General features: G+C 39.2%; 1 protein-coding gene across 4 annotated transcripts in view; it reads right to left on the reverse strand.

Annotated features, from left to right (window-relative positions):
* Positions 1–17258, reverse strand: part of LOC131197626 (G protein-activated inward rectifier potassium channel 1-like) — a 28163-nt gene that overhangs the window by 7482 nt on the left and 3423 nt on the right. For 2 of the 4 annotated variants that reach the window (XM_058181922.1, XM_058181923.1), the window contains exons 2-3: positions 8549–8765; positions 5314–5378 (exon numbers count right to left, since the gene is read on the reverse strand). In XM_058181922.1, coding sequence (XP_058037905.1) covers positions 5320–5378; positions 8549–8765 — 276 coding nt within the window. In that variant the 3' untranslated portion in view covers positions 5314–5319. The remainder of the gene's footprint in view (positions 1–5313; positions 5379–8548; positions 8766–17258) is intronic. The other 2 variants (XM_058181921.1, XM_058181920.1) reach the window with 1 other exon arrangement.

Here is a 17258-nt window from a genome sequence, read left to right on the forward strand (position 1 = left end):
TATGCAAATTAAACACTGTAGCATCTTCCATTATTTTGCATAATATACTGTACTATGGTTCCATTTTTTATCACAGGTTCTTTTATTTTTTAACCGTTTATAAGGAGGTTTTTTAAAAACACAATTATGACATAATGTGTTCCACTCTGTCAATTGTAAGGAAAAGAAACAGCAAAGCACTGTTTTAAGTGAAGAAACTCACCCTGCACTGCTGCAGATTTTATTACACTGCTTCTCCTGCTTTTGAGATCATGACACATTTTTAGGTGGATTTCAACAGCTTCAGGACTAGAAATTTGTGTTATAAATAATGGAAATGTGTTGACTGCTCTGATAGCTGGATTCTGAACTCGATTCTCTGCTCTATATACCTTCCTACATTAAAGCATTGGCGAATCCTGAGTCCTTTCCAAACATCACTGGTGGCAAACTCAACACAATGCTCTGCAAAAGAATAACCATGAAGATAATCTAAAGAAAGTTAATTGCTATATCCCACCTTTATTATGTACAATTTCAGGCAGTGTACATAATGTTCCACCTCCAATTTTCCCCACCACAACCCTATGAGATAATCCAGAAAGGAAGCATACCCAGATGAACTAATTCTACTTTTATTATAAGGCTGCATTATTTATAATTTTGCAAATCTGAAAGCACATTTCTCCTTGATTATCGTTACAGCCCGAAAAATTAGAAAGGGGGTTCCTTCTGGAATGCTTGCTGGGCCCACATTCCTTCTGTGGGTTAATGCTGCCTCTTAGCTGCCCATACCTTTTCCTTTTCCCCATTGCTCAAGGTCTCACCATTACAGATGGGTTAGGCTGAGGGAGAATGCCTGGCCCAAAGTCACCCAAGCCAGTTTTTATGGTATAATGGCATTATGGAAATGATCTTGGGAGACAGGGGGAAGAGCTGCAGATGATTAGGCAATGATCGGACAAATGACAGCTGAATCTACAAAAGGAATGGAAGCATCTCTTAGAAGGGACCTTCCTTCCTTAGTTTTTTGGACTGCAAAGATGAAAAGGAAGGATGTACTTTCGGATTTCCAAGATTGATGTCAATATTGTGAGGTAGTCCAGACAAGAAACAGACCCAGAAATGCTAGCTTTACTCTAAGTTTTACATTAATAGAATCCTGTAAGTCTGAACATACAGATTTAAGACCTCCCTCATATTTACAGTCCAATAAACTAGGGATGATCTCTTCTGACATATTAGCCTTGCTCTCTTTCCTTCTGTAGGCTCAGCTGCCCCTTATCCGACAATTGCCTTGGATCTGCCAAAGTTGCTTTTTTCAGGAGGCAACTGGACTTTCTTGTTTTTTTCTTTTGAAGATGTTTCACTTCTCATCCAAGAAGTTTCTTCAGTTCTGACAGGATAGTGGGGAATGAAAGGATTTATATTCCTTGCAGACAGCTGGTCATTTGCATCTTTTTAGAGGGTCGTTGAAGTACTTGGAGATTTATCTGTGTCTTCAGGGTCACCTGAGTAGGTGCTCCTGGTTCCTGTAGTCTGCATTTTTTTCTTCTGGAAATCCATTCCTACTTCCACACCACTCAAGGGTATTCATCCCAAATTGTATAGCTAAAAGGCTGTAGAAATTCTCAGTCATCCAGATCATGGTTGTCCCCACATACCATTAATAAACCTAAAGAAGGCCTAGTTCCTGTTTTTCTAATCCAATACTTTAACCCTTACACCAAAAGTGGGTTTTTACTGGTTTGCCCTGGTTCGGGAGAACTGGTAGTGGCGGTGGCAGGAGGCTCCACCCACCCACCCAGATGTCAACAAAAATGCTCTGCGCATGCGCAGAAGTGCCGCACGATAGTGAAGTGAGTATGTGCACCCCCATGCTACCGATAGGGAATCGGCAGCCGGGATTTGAATCCCATTTCAGCCTTATACCAAACAGTTTCTGTGTCAGTTCTGTTTCAGTTCAACCTTTTCCATTCCCAAGATGGTCCAGGACTGCAACTCCCTGAATCCTCTGAGTCTACACACATTGGCTAGGAATTGTTGTGCCTCGTCCGCTTTCCCTGCAGCCGGGGCCTTCTTATCTGCTTCCAAACGCTGAGGAATGTCCTAGCATGCCTCCCGGCCCCAGCCCTGGCTCCATGCCCAGACAGGCTGAGGAAGAAGAAGACCTCCAGCCCCCAGCCCTGGCTCCATGCCCAGGCAAACGGAGCAGCTAGACCCCTCCCCTCCCCCACAGCATGTGAGCCTGAGGAAGGTCAATTACCAACAGCAGCAGACTGGAGTGACCCTCGCTTCATGAGAATTGATAAGCGGCGTCAACAGAAGGAAGGGAGGGGCAGGCCTGGATAAGTGCTGAGTCATGGAGCCACACCCCATGGCTTATATAAAGGATCTGCTTTCTGGCATTCTCTGAGTCAGGCAAAGTCTACCTTATCTTGCTGAAATCACTTTCTGGTCTCCTGCCTGCCTTGAGAACTTTGCTAGGACTTTGGCAGAGCTGCAGAGGCACGCCTGATTCAGATTTCCCTGACCCGGTCGTCAGCGGAGGAGTGGGACACGACAGGAATTCTGGATGTTGCCACATTGAGAAAAGTGGCTTTAGTCCTATTTCTTTCAGGAGAGTTAAAGCATAACTAATCGTCTAACCTACAGAAAGGTCAGGAGAACACCATATGGCAATCTAGGAGTGGGGAGGGCAGAGAATTCATGCAAGCATTGTGTTTGTACCATTCATCCATCAATTCTAGTTTGTGCAAAGGTAAGTAACAACCTGTGTCTCCATTTGTTGATGATCAATCCCTCAGTAGTTATTGACTTAGCTCAGTTTATTTAAGTATGTTTCACTAGCCCTGTCTTCTGTGCTTAGGAAGTGCTGAAGGTAAAATACACAAATGGATACAGAATGTATATTCAGAGAAGTGATTAAGAAACCCTTTTAAACTCCTGGGGTAGCAAAATCCTTTATCTCAGTATTTTGTTCCAAGCAGAGCATGGACCCAATGCCTGCTCACTCTGAGAATTCTGGGAGTTGTAGTCCTAGATCAGAGTTGGCAGGAGAACAACAGTGTCCAAGGATTTCTACCATTTCTTGACTAGAAACAGCTAGAATCACACTGATAAACTCACAAGAAAATCCAAGATCCGAGAATAAGTAATACTTACTAAAGAAAGCAGGAAGCCAATACTAAAGAATGGTAGCAATTAAAGGTACAGGTAGTCCTTAGTTTATAACAGAGCCTGCTAATTATGGTCATAAGTCATAACTGTCATAAAGGAAGCCACCACATGAATGACCTGATTTTACAACCTTTTTTATGGTGATTGTTAAGTGAACACCACAGTCCTTAAGCAAACCTATTGTTCACCATGGGCATTTTTGCTAAAAACAGAATTAAACACTGTTTTTTTTGCCAAAAACATTGTACATTGCGATAACATAAATAAGTAATGTGAGTATAGCTACAAATAGTTGTAAATGCAAGGTGGTTGCCAAGCACCTAAGATGCAGTCATGTGACTGCGAGGGCAGATATCCAGCCATGGGAACTTTGGAGCCAAGTTGTAAGTATCTTTGAAGGGAAAGCGTTGAAACTTGAAACAGTTGCTAAGTGAACAATCTTGTCAAGGGCTATCCATGTGGAAAAATTATCCTTTTTTTTTAAATAAAAGGAGGTTCCTATGATTAGTTTTTCATTCCACCTTAGCTTGGCTTCCTTTTTTTGAGTGGGTTGGCTTGTTTAAATCTGGCCTTTGCTTGTGATAGACTCTAATTCATTCCTGTTTTTGCCTGGCCCTATGAGAATTAACACAGTTTTGGAACAACTCCAAGTGCCACAAAAGCCACATGTTCATGATATATCCAACTATAGATAGTCCTCGAATTATGACCACAATGGAGTCATAATTCTTAGCAATTTCCATTGCTAAGACAGGCAATTGATAAGTTGAGTTTTGTCCGATTTTACCTTTTTTTGCCCCAGTTGTTAATCACTGCACTTGTTAAGTGAATCATACCATTGTTAAGCAAATCTAGTTCCCCCCACTGATTTTGCTTGTCAAAAGCTGGCTGGGAAGACTACAAATTGTGATCACATGACCTCAGGATGCTGCAACCATTGTAAATATTGTAAATTTTAAATTAAATTAAATTAAATTGTAAACATTGTAAATATTGTAAATATTCCATTGAGGACCTGTATACTGCACGAATCAAGAAGAGGGCCGTGAAAATATTTACAGGCCCCTCGCATCCTGGATATAAACTGTTTCAATTCCTACCCTCAAAATGATGCTATAGAGCACTGCACACCAGAACAACTAGACACAAGAACAGTTTTTTCCCGAAGGCCATCACTCTGCTAAACAAATAATTCCATCAACACTGTCAAACTATTTACTGAATCTGCACTACTATTAATCTTCTCATAGTTCCCATCACCAATCTCTTTCCACTTATGACTGTATGACTGTAACTTGTTGCTGGCAATCCTTATGATTTATATTGATATATTGACCATCAATTGTTTGTAAATGTTGTACCTTGATGAACGTATCTTTTCTTTTATGTACACTGAGAGCATATGCACCAAGACAAATTCCTTGTGTGTCCAATCACACTTGGCCAATAAAATTCTATTCTATTCTATTCTATTCTATTCTATTCTATTCTATTCTATTCTATTCTATTCTATTCTATTCTAAATACATATCCATTGCCAAGCAACTGAGTGATCATGTGATCATGGAGATGCTGTAACTGTTCTAAAGTGTGCAAATTGGTCACTTTTTTTCCAATGCCATTGTTTGAATGGTCACTGAATGGAATAATTGTAAATTGCAAACTACCTGCAGTCATAATTTCCTATCGTTGCTCTGCATTTCCTTCTGACAACTCCTAAGATTCCTTGCTTCCTGGCCATATTGAATGGAGTTGATTGGAGTTGGTTCAAAATATCTGGAGGGCAACATCTGCCTTCTCAGAATTTAGGGCAAAATGGCCTTTCAGACAGAGTTAAATCTATAGTATTTGGCCTCTCTCTTTTTAGGAATGTGTAAAACATCTCAGAAGTTTTTGTCCTAAAGGCTGTAATAAAGAATTGTTGAAAATCTCAGAATAGTTGAAAAACATTTATATTTTATTATACCTTTATATTCAATATTTAAAATAATATTTATATTGCCCAGAGTCACTCTGTGAGGAAAATAGGCAGTTTCAAAATATGATAAATAAAAAAATATGATATATAAATCATAAGAAATCCTGAAGGAAAATTTATGCACAATTTTAAGTCACACAATCATTGACGGGGGTGGGGGGGAATTATGAGTGTACCTTGTGTCAGGAAAACTGTGGGTTTTTTTTGAATTTGCCCTGTTTTCTTGATAGGTTCACTACTCCTGAAGAAGAATATGGTATATTAGTATGCTGTACTTAGAGAAAAGTTCAAACCACACCTAACCAAAACCTATTTATTTTCTAAGATAATATTCAGACAAAAAGTATTGAGTAATTATTCTATCTTGTCTTCATTAAGGACAAAGTTCAGTAAGAAAGCATTGGAAAACAACAACAAAAAAATGATTGTAACCATGTGGTTACAATTGGAAGATGATAATAAACCAGCATAAAATCCTGGAAATGCTAAAATGGTAATCAAGAATCACTAGTACACCCCAGCATCTTTCCCCATCTGATCCTCTCTACATGGGCTGATTGGAAGTCTTCTATTCCAACCCCCTGCTCCAGCAGGAAGCCCTATGCCCATTTCAGACAAATAGTTGTCCAAACTATTCTTAAAAACCTCCAGTGTTGGAGTACTCATAAATTCTGGATGCAAGTCTTTTCTAATGATTAATTGTTCTAACAGTCAGGAAATTTCTCCTTAGTTTTAGGTTGGTTCTGTCATTGATTAGTTTCCATCCATTGCTTCTTGCTCTGCCCTCAGGGGCTTTGGAGAATAGGTTGACCTCCTCTTTTTTGGGGCAGCCCCTTAGATATTAGAACATTGCTATCATGTCACCCTTATTTCTTCTTCTCATTAAATTAGACACAACCAATTCCTGGAACTGTTCTTTGTATGCTTTAGCTTGAAATCCCCTAATCAATTTTGTTGCTCTTCTTTGCATCATTTCTAGAATCTCAATATCTTTTTCTAGTTGCTTACTTTCTAGGCAGTTGGCCAAAAGTCCTGGGTTACAAGAATTACAGGAATTGTGGACCTTTTACCCATTAGGGCGCCAGGTTGATGAAGGCTCTCATTGAGTCATCAGCTGCCAAGAATGACTTCTCATAGGGAACATCTCGTCCTCCAGCAAGGACAAAAACATGCAATAATAGAGAAGGCAATCTTTTCCCAGCAGTTTTGCTACCAAGAGAGTAATAAATAAAAAAAATGGGAATGTACAGTAATCAGCAAAAGAGCTTTCTTGTGTCTATCCACTCATTTTAGAGGTACTCTATCTTTTAATAGGAGCCATTCCAAAGAACAATCATTCCTGCACAGATTCTGCAGAATTTGAAGGCAGGTACTGCAGCTGAGCTGGCAGCTGACATCTGGAGGCAGCTGACATCTGGAGGACATCTAGAGTAAGCCCTAGAATAATTTACAACCCAGTGGGGAGGGAGTTTCTTCCCCTTCTTGTCTTCAAAGGCAAAAGGTCCCTTCTATTTTAACAATGGTAAATATGTCAGAAATTAAAAAGCATCTACACACTTTTAACGTTGCTTCATTAAATAGGTGCCCCTGAATCAGAATGGCTGTACTCAGTGGTGGGATTCAAATAATTTAACAACCAGTTCTCTGCCGTAATGATTTCTTCCAATAACCAGTTCACCAAACTGCTCAGAAAGTTAACAACTGGTTCTCCCAAAGTGGTGCGAACTGGCTGAATCCCACCACTGGCCGTACTTCAGGTCACATAATTAACTTTCAGTACCAGCTGTGCTTGTTATTTGAGTCTTGGGGCTCAGCACAAAGGACAAAGGTTCTCCACTATTCTTAAATGGTGAGTATAGGATGGATGGGGAAGGGTCATCCATGACCTGCATTTGTCATAAGGCATGTAAAAGAAGGGAGGGGGCTTTCATTCCATAGACATGGCCACCTTTTTGACTTTTAAAAAAATATTTCATTCACTCACTGCAAATGAATAGATTGCCTATCCCACTTGTCATTTAAGGCTGAACTAAGGGAGGACTAATACAGGGCAGCAGGCAACCGGCATCAAAAATGCTTAGGGTTGATCAAGGTATCATGCATAATGAAGCAGCTCCCTAAAGCAGAATGTAGCTGGTTTAAAGACTGTAATAAGGCCTTAAATTTTTCTCATTCATTTGTTCAGCTAATTTTCAATGGTGGCGTTTCTGATGATGTTACTTAGTTCGGTAAAGAAATGTCAGGAAGAAATCCACCAAGCTCAAAGAACACCAATCATCCCACAGTTTAACCTTGAGCTACAAATTCTCTTTTATTGGTAACTTAGAATTCCCTGTCTTATAATTGAGAAACTACAATTATGCTATATGGGGGAGGAGGGAAAAGAGAGATAAATCTGAGCCAGAATTCAATAATAAGATGAATGTACTTCTAATATAGGGCATGTCTTAAAGCAGGTGAAAGTTTTCATATAAAAAATACTATTTTGGGGCAAGTGGCAATAGCTTTCTTTCTCAGTACTGAAGAAATTACCATAGTCACAGATAATGCTAAATAGTTTCCAAGATCAAAGGTTGATTTCCAAGCATGTTGGAATCCACATGAGGAATCTTAACTAGCTCATAGGTAAAATATATAAACGGTATTCACATAATAGTTCTCCACACTAAACTGAACTGTGATTTATTTAATTAATTGAATTTTAATGGTCTACCCAAGACTCTTAACTATGAATTGTTATCAGGGCTGCTTTGATATTTCTTTTCCAGATACACCAAATGGACCATTGCCTATTAATGTGAATAGCCTTGGGCTAGATGTCCCAATGTTCACTGAGCTTTGTAATAATAAACAGTAAGAATAAAAAAGGAAGAAGAAATAAGAATGTTTCTTATATACTTCCCCACTTGACAAATTAATTATTGGGGATGTGCATCAGATTTGCATTGAAGAAATGCTAAGAATGTGGTTCCCATTTCACCTCTGCCCTAACACACAAATAATTGCATTAGGGAAGTGTTAGCTCTTTGAAGTAGTCCAAATAAGAAGCGCAACTATGAATACTAACTTTACCATTATTGTAAGATTACATTTAGAGAATGCTGCAAGTCTGAAAGTATTTCTCTCGTCTTTTACTTTTACTTCCCATAAAACTAGAGAGAATCTCTTCTGAAATCCTACTATGGGCTGAGATACCTTTTGCATGACCGTTATCTACTTTGCATTCTTCCTGTTGTTTCTCACAGTTGTTCTCACATACCATTCCAGAAGTCACATCTGTCTCCCTCTTTCCATATCTACAATAACTTTGCATTTACTTTCAAGGTATCATAAATAGAAAACGCAACATGCTTGGAAGTAATACCCCCAATATTAAATTTACATAGGTAGGCACCTGACTGCATCACTTACCCGTGGTTTCAACAATGCCTTCAAGGATTACGACAATTTCAAACTGCTCACTCCTTAGGGATCTTTGCGAGAGGGCAAAAAAAGGACTCTTATCACTGATTTCATGACAGATGGTTAGAGGAGAAACGAGGAACAGTTGGTCGGCCCCAGTTCCAAATCCAACATCAAGCTCACATTGGTCTAGTGGCAAGAATTCACCTTCTGGTGTCTGTCGTGACTAAAGATAAATGGAATGAAAGAGAAATAATTTCAGCAAATTAAGAACTAATTTTGCAGCAGCAAAAGGGAGGGAACTCTTTTCAGTAATATTCAGAGCACTTTGCAGAGTGCAGAAGCTTGATAAAAATTAACTTGAGAAATGTTAAGGTAGAACTTAATGGAAAAATGGATTTTATTGGGACAGATTTAAAGTCAGCCCCCTTCTACAATTTACTAAGCAGTTGGGATTAGATTTCCCATGATTCAAGACAGGATCCATTCCTCCAACCACAAGTGATAGGGCACATCATCGTCATCATCATCATCATCATCGTCAGCCATTCAGTAATATCAGACTCTTGGCCACTCTATGGATAAGCAATCTCCATGCTCCTCAGTCTTGCACCACCTTGTTTAGATTTGCCATGGTCATTCTGGCATTATCCTTTATAGTGTCTAGGCAGAAGATATGAGGCCGGCCCTTCTCCTTTTTCCTCTGATCACTCCCAGCATGACTGACTTTTCGAGTGAATCAGCTCACATAAAATGGCCAAAGTATGACAGCTTCTGTTTGCCGATCTTGGCTTTGTGATATTTTTGGTGAGGTAAAGTGATAAGCAGATCACCTATAAACAGGCATTCCTGTGGATTGCCTAATTTGGTCGCCAGTGCTCTATGCCCCCTATTTGTTACATGGATTAAAAAATAATGGTTTCCAAAATAATTTAATTCAAGTGCTCTGAGAAAAAAAAATCTATCTCTACATCTATTCCAGCCTTCTCAATTTCAAATGCCCTCTAACTGAATTCCCAGCTCGAAATTCCCAGCAAGGACACATACCAAAAATACATAAAGATCCTCAAGTTTGGGGGAAAATGAGTTAGATACATTCATCTCTGAAGTTACCAAGCTCATTAGACCTCAGCTGAGTAGGTCATGACAGTTTATCCTTTCTTCAGATTTGAAAGAACCTAACATAACATAACATCAGAGTTGGAAGGGACCTTGGAGGCCTTCTAGTCCAACCCCCTGCCCAGGCAGGAAACCCTACACCATCTCAGTCAGATGGTTATCCAACATTTTCTTAAAAATTTCCAGTGTTGGACCATTCACAACTTCTGAAGGCAAGTCGTTCCACTTATTAATTGTTCTAACTGTCAGGAAATTTCTCCTTAGTTCTAAGTTGCTTCTTTCTTTGACCAGTTTCCACCCATTGCTTCTTGTTCTACCCTCAGGTACTTTGGTGAACAGCCTGACTCCCTCTTCTTTGTGGCAACCCCTAAGATATTGGAACACAGCTATCATGTCTCCCCCAGTCCTTCTTTTTGTTAAACTAGACATACCCAGTTCCTGCAACCGTTCTTCATATGTTTTATCCTCCAGTCCCCTAATCATCTTTGTTGCTCTTCTCTGCACTCTTTCTAGAGTCTCAATATCTTTTTTACATCGTGGCGACCAAAACTGGATGCAATATTCCAAGTGTGGCCTTACCAAGGCATTATAAAGTGGCACTAACACTTCACGTGATCTTGATTCTATCCCTCTGTTTATGCAGCCCAGAACTGTGTTGGCTTTTTTAACAGCTGCTGCACACTGCTGGCTCATATCTAAATGGTCCCTGCCTTGTAGAAGGTAAATGCTGACATTACATGTAGGGGTAATTATGAGAATTAGCAGCAGCAAAGTTGAGATGATTGATTTTAGGCAGGAATTTAGGATGGTAACCCCAACCCAGTCATTAGATGAGCCACTTCCAGCAACATGAGCTTTAAAGCATTGCCTTAAGTACAATTAAAGGCAATAAGAACAGTTGGGGAGTGTAGTCAGGGGTGAAATCCAACAGGTTCTGACAGGTTCTGGAGAACTGGTAGCGGAAATTTTGAGCAGTCGGAGAACTGGTAGCAGAAATTTTGAGTAATTTGGAGAACCAGCAAATACCACTTCTGGCTGGCCCCAGAGTGGGGTGGGAATGGAGATTTTGTAATATCCTTCCCCCAGGAGTGGGGTGGGAATGGAGATTTTGCAGTATCCTTCCCCTGCCATGCTCACCAAGTAAGACCATGCCCACCAAGCCACGCCCACAGAACCGGTAGTAAAAAAAAAATTGGATTTCACCACTGACTGTAGTTTAGTAGCAATACCCAGGGTGGGCTGACAAAAGATATTCTGCACCATCTCATTAAAAACAAGAGCAAGTTAGCTGAATGAATAACTTCTGACTGAGGGCATGATCGTAACAGCCAATAATGTGTAGGTTACATCTTAGGGATGGTCCAATAAATGAGCCCAGATATTTGCAACCCAGATCTGATAGCCCTCACTTAGAAAAATTCAAGAGGACAAAGAAGTGGAAGATTTAGTTATAGCAATATTTCTCAATGGCAGCAACTTTGAGATATGTGGACTTCAGCTCCCAGAATTCCAGCATGCTGGCTGGGAATTATGAGAGTTGAAGTCCACACATCTGAAATGGCTGAGGTTGAGAAACATTGAGTTACAGCAAAACTTTATGTGTTCATCTGATTGTAAATTCTGGGTTTTAAATGGGATTACAAACTGGGTATAGCATTCACTGGCCCTGTGCTCATTAGTAGGACTAAGCAAAGGTTACTTTCAGACTAATCTTGGAAAAATGCCTTTTTTGATAACAGGGCAAGCATAGCAATAGCCTTTCCCTCCTAGACAAGTAGACATGTTTTTGCTCAACCATGATTTAACCATACCGCCTGAATTCACACAGCAAATTAAAGAAAAACCACAATAATACAGACCACATGGATTGGATTACCACAACTTGCACATTTGTACATGTTTTTCTATGGCATGCTAAGAAAGATTGAATTAATCTTATTTGCACAACATTGAAAAAGCGAGGAAACACCTACGGAAGAAGACATAATTTAAAAAATATTGGACTGTGCAGAAATGGACAGATTAACACTGAAGATAAAAGAAAAAGAAGATACAGAATACTTTCATACTTGGGACTTATTTTATCAACAGTTGGACAACAGAGGTTGGACAACAGAGGTTGTGTGTGTGTGTGTGTAGGATTGAATTAATCTGTATTCATAGATATGACTGCAATTTTAAATAGAGCAGCTAATGCTTCATACCCAACAGTTCTTTTTTCATCTGTTTAAATAAAAGGACTAGGCTTACATTTTATGCTAAACTATTTTATGCTTTTATTACTGTTGAGTCACTCATTTGTGCCACACAAATCCAGACACCTATTGGAAACGATGTCTGCTATCTGTGAGTGTCTGGATTTTTGTAACCCAGAACCAGCAAGCCTATTCGTTACATAAACCACAGCAGGCTACATTCACAGACCATACATTACAGTTACAAACCATAATGGATGTATTTACAATACATTGCAAAGCTAAATATAATTTCCTGATACGTTGCGTGAACCCTCTTTTGAGTATTTTGATGACCTCATAAGTTTTCTTTTTCTTCATTGATATATTTTCCAAGCATCTAAGGAAAATTCTCCTTTGGGCTCCCTCCTTCCCAACTCCTTTTTGCCACTCCACTGAGTAGAAAAATCAATCACAGTAAGCCATAATGTGTTTCTGTCTGCTTTTGACTTAGTGCAATGAGTAAGCCCAGCCATTCTGGCTATGAATCAGGGTATATTGCTTATTTCTAAATACGCATAGGAGAATGGCATAGCACTAGGTGCATCCCCTTCAAACCCACCAGAACTTCAGGTGAAGCTATAAATTATTGGAATCTAATGCATGCCTCCTAAGAGTTAGATATTATTTCTTGTTTTTACAACAATTTTTATTGTTATTGTTGGCTGCCTTGTTTAATAATGTTTTGCCAGTCTTATGAACAGTGAACAGCTCAGTAGCTCATCTAATCTATAGGCAGGAGCTTGCTTGGTATTGTTTTTTTTGCTCCTAACGCAAAAAAATATTACTGAACAGATGTGAGATCTGCCTGCTTTGTTTTATGATCTCTGATTAATACCACAACCCATGGTTTAATGCAATTTATGAATGTAGCCTTCTTTGGAAAGATCCAGCTTCTCCATGAGAACAATTGAAGAATTTGGGTGGAAAGTGCTCTCTGACACCTGACCATCAAAAGCCTAACCTCAGAGCCTTTTCAAGATATGATAAGACATCCCAGGTTACTACTAAACAGAACAAGGAGGAACAACTCTGAGTTGCTACGTATTTAGGAAATGCAGGATTGGGAGGCTGAAAGAAAGCATTAAATCCTAAAATAATTTAAGGCCAAAATCTGAAATGATTAATTCTTATTTTCTCCATACTGTTATGGAGCATATGCTGAAGTGAGCTACTGTTATTTAGCTGGTTGCAGAAATCTAGAATGCCATGAAATATCAGCAGGGTTACTGTGCCTATTTGCCACCATTGGTGATCTTATGGGTTTTTTTGCCTAACCTGCAAACTAATTTCTTTACAGGATCTGAAATATAAGATAGGAGAGCTAGCTGAAAGATGTGTCTTGCTTGAAACTCAACATTTCACTTTCTTTTAGAATCATTTATTTGAGATAGATAAGCTACAGCATTGCTTCTCAAATTTGGCAATTTTAAGAAACATAGACTTCCAACTCGCAGAAATGATGGTTGGCTAAAGAGCTCTCTTCATACATCTTAAAATTGCCATGTTTGGGAAACACTGAACTGTAGTTAGCTTGAGCTGACAGAATGGCAGCCAGTACAATATCAAAACCATACTTTTAAATATATTCTAGAGCAGAACATTAACCTTGATCTAACTGGCACGAATGCCTATGCCACCTTAACTTTTCCTTAAAAGGTAAAGGTTCCCCTCGCAAATATGTGCTAGTCGTTCCCGACTCTAGGGGGCGGTGCTCATCTCTGTTTCAAAGCCAAAGAGCCAGCACTGTCTGAAGATATCTCCGTGGTCATGTGCCCGGCATGAGTAAACACCAAAGGCGCATGGAAAGCTGTTTCCTTCCCACCAAAAATAGGTGGTCCCTATTTTTCTACTTGCATTTTTTATGTGCTTTCGAACTGCTAGGTTGGCAGAAGCTGGGACAAGTAACGGCAGCTCACCCCGTTATGCAGCACTAGGGATTTGAACTACTGAACTGCCAACCTTTCGATCGACAAGCTCAGCGTCTTAGCCAATTAGCCACCGTGTTCCTTAAACTTTTCCTTACGAACTGTTAAAGACACAGGAAAGAAAAGATTCCAGATCTTTTTCATTTTCTCTGGAATGCTGGGTATTAGAAACTTGATCCTTACATTTACTCTGGCATGTTAGGAACTAGAAACTTGACTTCTAAACACTGAAATGCTCAGATTGCTCAGTTCAGCTGGGAAGGAAGAAATGCACCCCCTGTCTTGCATTTGACCTTCAAATGCCACCATTGGAATCCAGCTCTAGGAAGTGCTGAGATGCCTGCTGGTGCCAACTGCCACAACTTGCCTGCTGTCAAAAGTCTCCAGCACTCACCAGGGATTGCATTTGATAGTCAAAGCACTTGGTTTGGACTGGGGCCACAAGTCAGAGAACAACCCGTTCCAACACGAGTGACAGCTTGAGGCACTTCCTACTCTTATGCCATGGCTACAGCAGGATAGGGAGGAAACACTTCTTGCCAGGAGGAACAAGGGCTGGCTAGCTGCAGATTTCCTTCAAATGCCACCCTCCAATAAGAGCAGACTTTGGAATTCATCCTGAGTTTTGTGTGGCTGGTTCAGTTTGCAAAAAGAAGAAGAAGAAGAAGAAGAAGAAGAAGAAGAAGAAGAAGAAGAAGAAGAAGAAGAAGAAGAGGAAGAGGAAGAGGAAGAGGAAGAAGAAGAAGAAGAAGAAGAAGAAGAAGAAGAAGAAGAAGAAGAAGAAGAAGAAGAAGAAGAAGAAGAAGGAAGGAAGAAAGGAAGAAAGAAAGAAAGAAAGAAAGAAAGAAAGAAAGAAAGAAAGAAACCATGTTCAGTTTCACACCTTGAAAGGTGTGACCCGGGCAAGATAATTCTTGTCATGGGGAAGGATGAGATAAAAACGTTATACACTGCTACAAGTATCTTGTATGTCAAAACAAAAAGATAAACAGCAACACAATATTATTAGCATTACCCTTTATAATAATTGGCATACTTTTATTACAGGACATAGACCAGCACAATGCTTTTGAGAATGCCAGTTTTCTTCCAAATCCATTAAATGTTTTTATGGCGGGGTGCTATTTGTTATTCTATGGGATGCATTTTATGACCAAAATTTGATGCGAAATGAGTATGGACTGAAACAGAGGGTCAGATTATTGCCATTGAAAGTAATAGGATGTCATCACTAACTGATCTTATTGGTTTCAGTAGGGCTTAATTACAGCTAACTATTTAAAATGCAAATATATACATGTGTAGTGAAGAGTGATGAGCCGGTCTGGTGTAGAAACTGGGAGACTGTGAGTTCTAATTCTGCCTGAGATTAAAGCCAGTTACTCTCTCTTAGCCCTAGGGCATAGGCAAGGGCAAACTATTTATGGAAACCTTGTCAGGACAACTGCAGGCCCTAGTCCAACGGTCTCTAAGAGTCAAGACAGACTCAAAGGAATAAACAAACAAACAAAAAAGTCAAGAAGGAACCCCAGGTAGTTCACCAGGATTCATCATGGAATTTAGTATGTCAAAAATTAACTTGCAATGAACAAGAAATGGGTAACCATTAGGGCCTATTAGAGCATGTGAAGAGATAGTCCTCAACATATGACCAGAAGTAGTGGTGAAATGAGTTGCACCCAATTTTATGACTTTTTTTTTTGCCATGGTTGCTTAGCAAATCACTGCAATCATTAAGTGAATTATATGGTCATTAAGTGAATCCAACTTCACCATAGACTTTCCTTGTTGGAAGCCACATGGGAAGTTTGCAAATGGCGATCACATGACCCTGGCATGTTGCAACCTTTGTAAATGCATTCCCCTGGTCAAAGGCCTGAATTTTGGTCAAGTGACCATGGGGATGCTACAATGGTCATAAGGGCAAGCATTGATTGTAAGTCACTTTTTTCAATGCCATTGTAACTTTGAATAGTCATTAAATAAATGGTTGCAAGTCAAAGATTATGGGGGAAAGGATACTTAATTTTGTGTGTGGGTGTATGTAGTATCCATATATTATTACAATTTCTGCAAATATGGATTATTAATATCATGCATGGGAATTAACGTCCAGATTTTTCTGTGTCACTGTGGTTTCAGAGTATTCAAAATTCAGTATTTATTGGCTTGCACTAGGCTCTGGAAAGATATTATACACAAGTTGAAAGCTTGAGAGTGTAATTAGTGTTATACTATTATCATTAAAAGAAAACTCTAAACTCCCTTGAATTGTCAAAGGTCAACGTTTCTACTGATGCTTTCATTTAAATAGGGTTATTTTTATTACAATCAACAATCAATTTATATGCTTTCTTTTAAAATGTTATCTGTCTTTTTTTCATCTGGGAATAAAATGTACTCGGCTTGATTTTCTGAAAAATATTGAAGCAGCAGAAAGTGCATCCAGATTATTATAAGAACAAAAGCAGCCATTTCTGTAATGCTAAAAATTCCATTTAGCAAGAACTGCCCACCATTATATTTATCATATATACCTCATTTGTACATCAGTTGTAAAAACAGTGAGACGCTTAAAAACAGACCATCTTTTTACAGGTTGGATGAGAGACCCAAACGATAGGAAAATAAGACACAAGAAGTACTTACGTTGCTGTCTGAGGAAATTAAAAAAAAATCAAAATGGAGAGAGGCATGATTTGTACCTAATTGTTTTTGGTTAATTGGAAGTCATCCTGCTGAAGATTTCAAGTCTTGCTGGCTTCTGAAATGGTGACTATTATAACTTCTTGTGTCCATGCATGTTTGCTTTGTACAGCATTGCACAGGGCACGAAAAGATTAAATCGATATAGCTGCAGATTTTTTTTCCTTTCTGTTTCTTTCTCTGGGGGCTCCTCTTTGTTTTCCAAAAGCAGCAGTTCTAGACACCCTTGTCTTCACTGTAGGGGCAATAAATTGCTTACAAATATCAGAATTGTTTTAGTTCTTTTCTTCTTTTTGGGTTGGAAAGAAGTGCATTGCACTGAATTGTTATATTGCTGTACAAGTAAATAATAGTTACCCTACAACTTGCTATGATAATGATCTGTTTGGCAGGTTCTGCCATAAGGGTAATTTGGTAATCTAATTCTATCTTCATTTGATTTCTCAGGTACTGTAGATTTATAATTGACTGACTTGGATGTAGTTTTAGACTCTGGATGTTTAACACCTTCTTCTTCTTTAGATGGTATTGTGTGGAAGGCTACGTTTCTACCCCAAAGCCCCAGCCTAATGTTAGTTCAAATAGGAAAGTTGTTTCTTTCATGCTACATGAAATTATGGCAAGGAGGAAGTATATTTTGAATTCCTCACCGCCAAGGACAGACCTGCCTGTAGAGGTAAGAAGGTATTCATAAGTAGAAATATTCAATTCCAGAGAATACTGAAAGGTATT

The sequence above is a fragment of the Ahaetulla prasina genome, chromosome 4 (assembly GCF_028640845.1).
Source record: "Ahaetulla prasina isolate Xishuangbanna chromosome 4, ASM2864084v1, whole genome shotgun sequence".
Classification (NCBI taxonomy): Eukaryota; Metazoa; Chordata; class Lepidosauria; order Squamata; family Colubridae; genus Ahaetulla; species Ahaetulla prasina.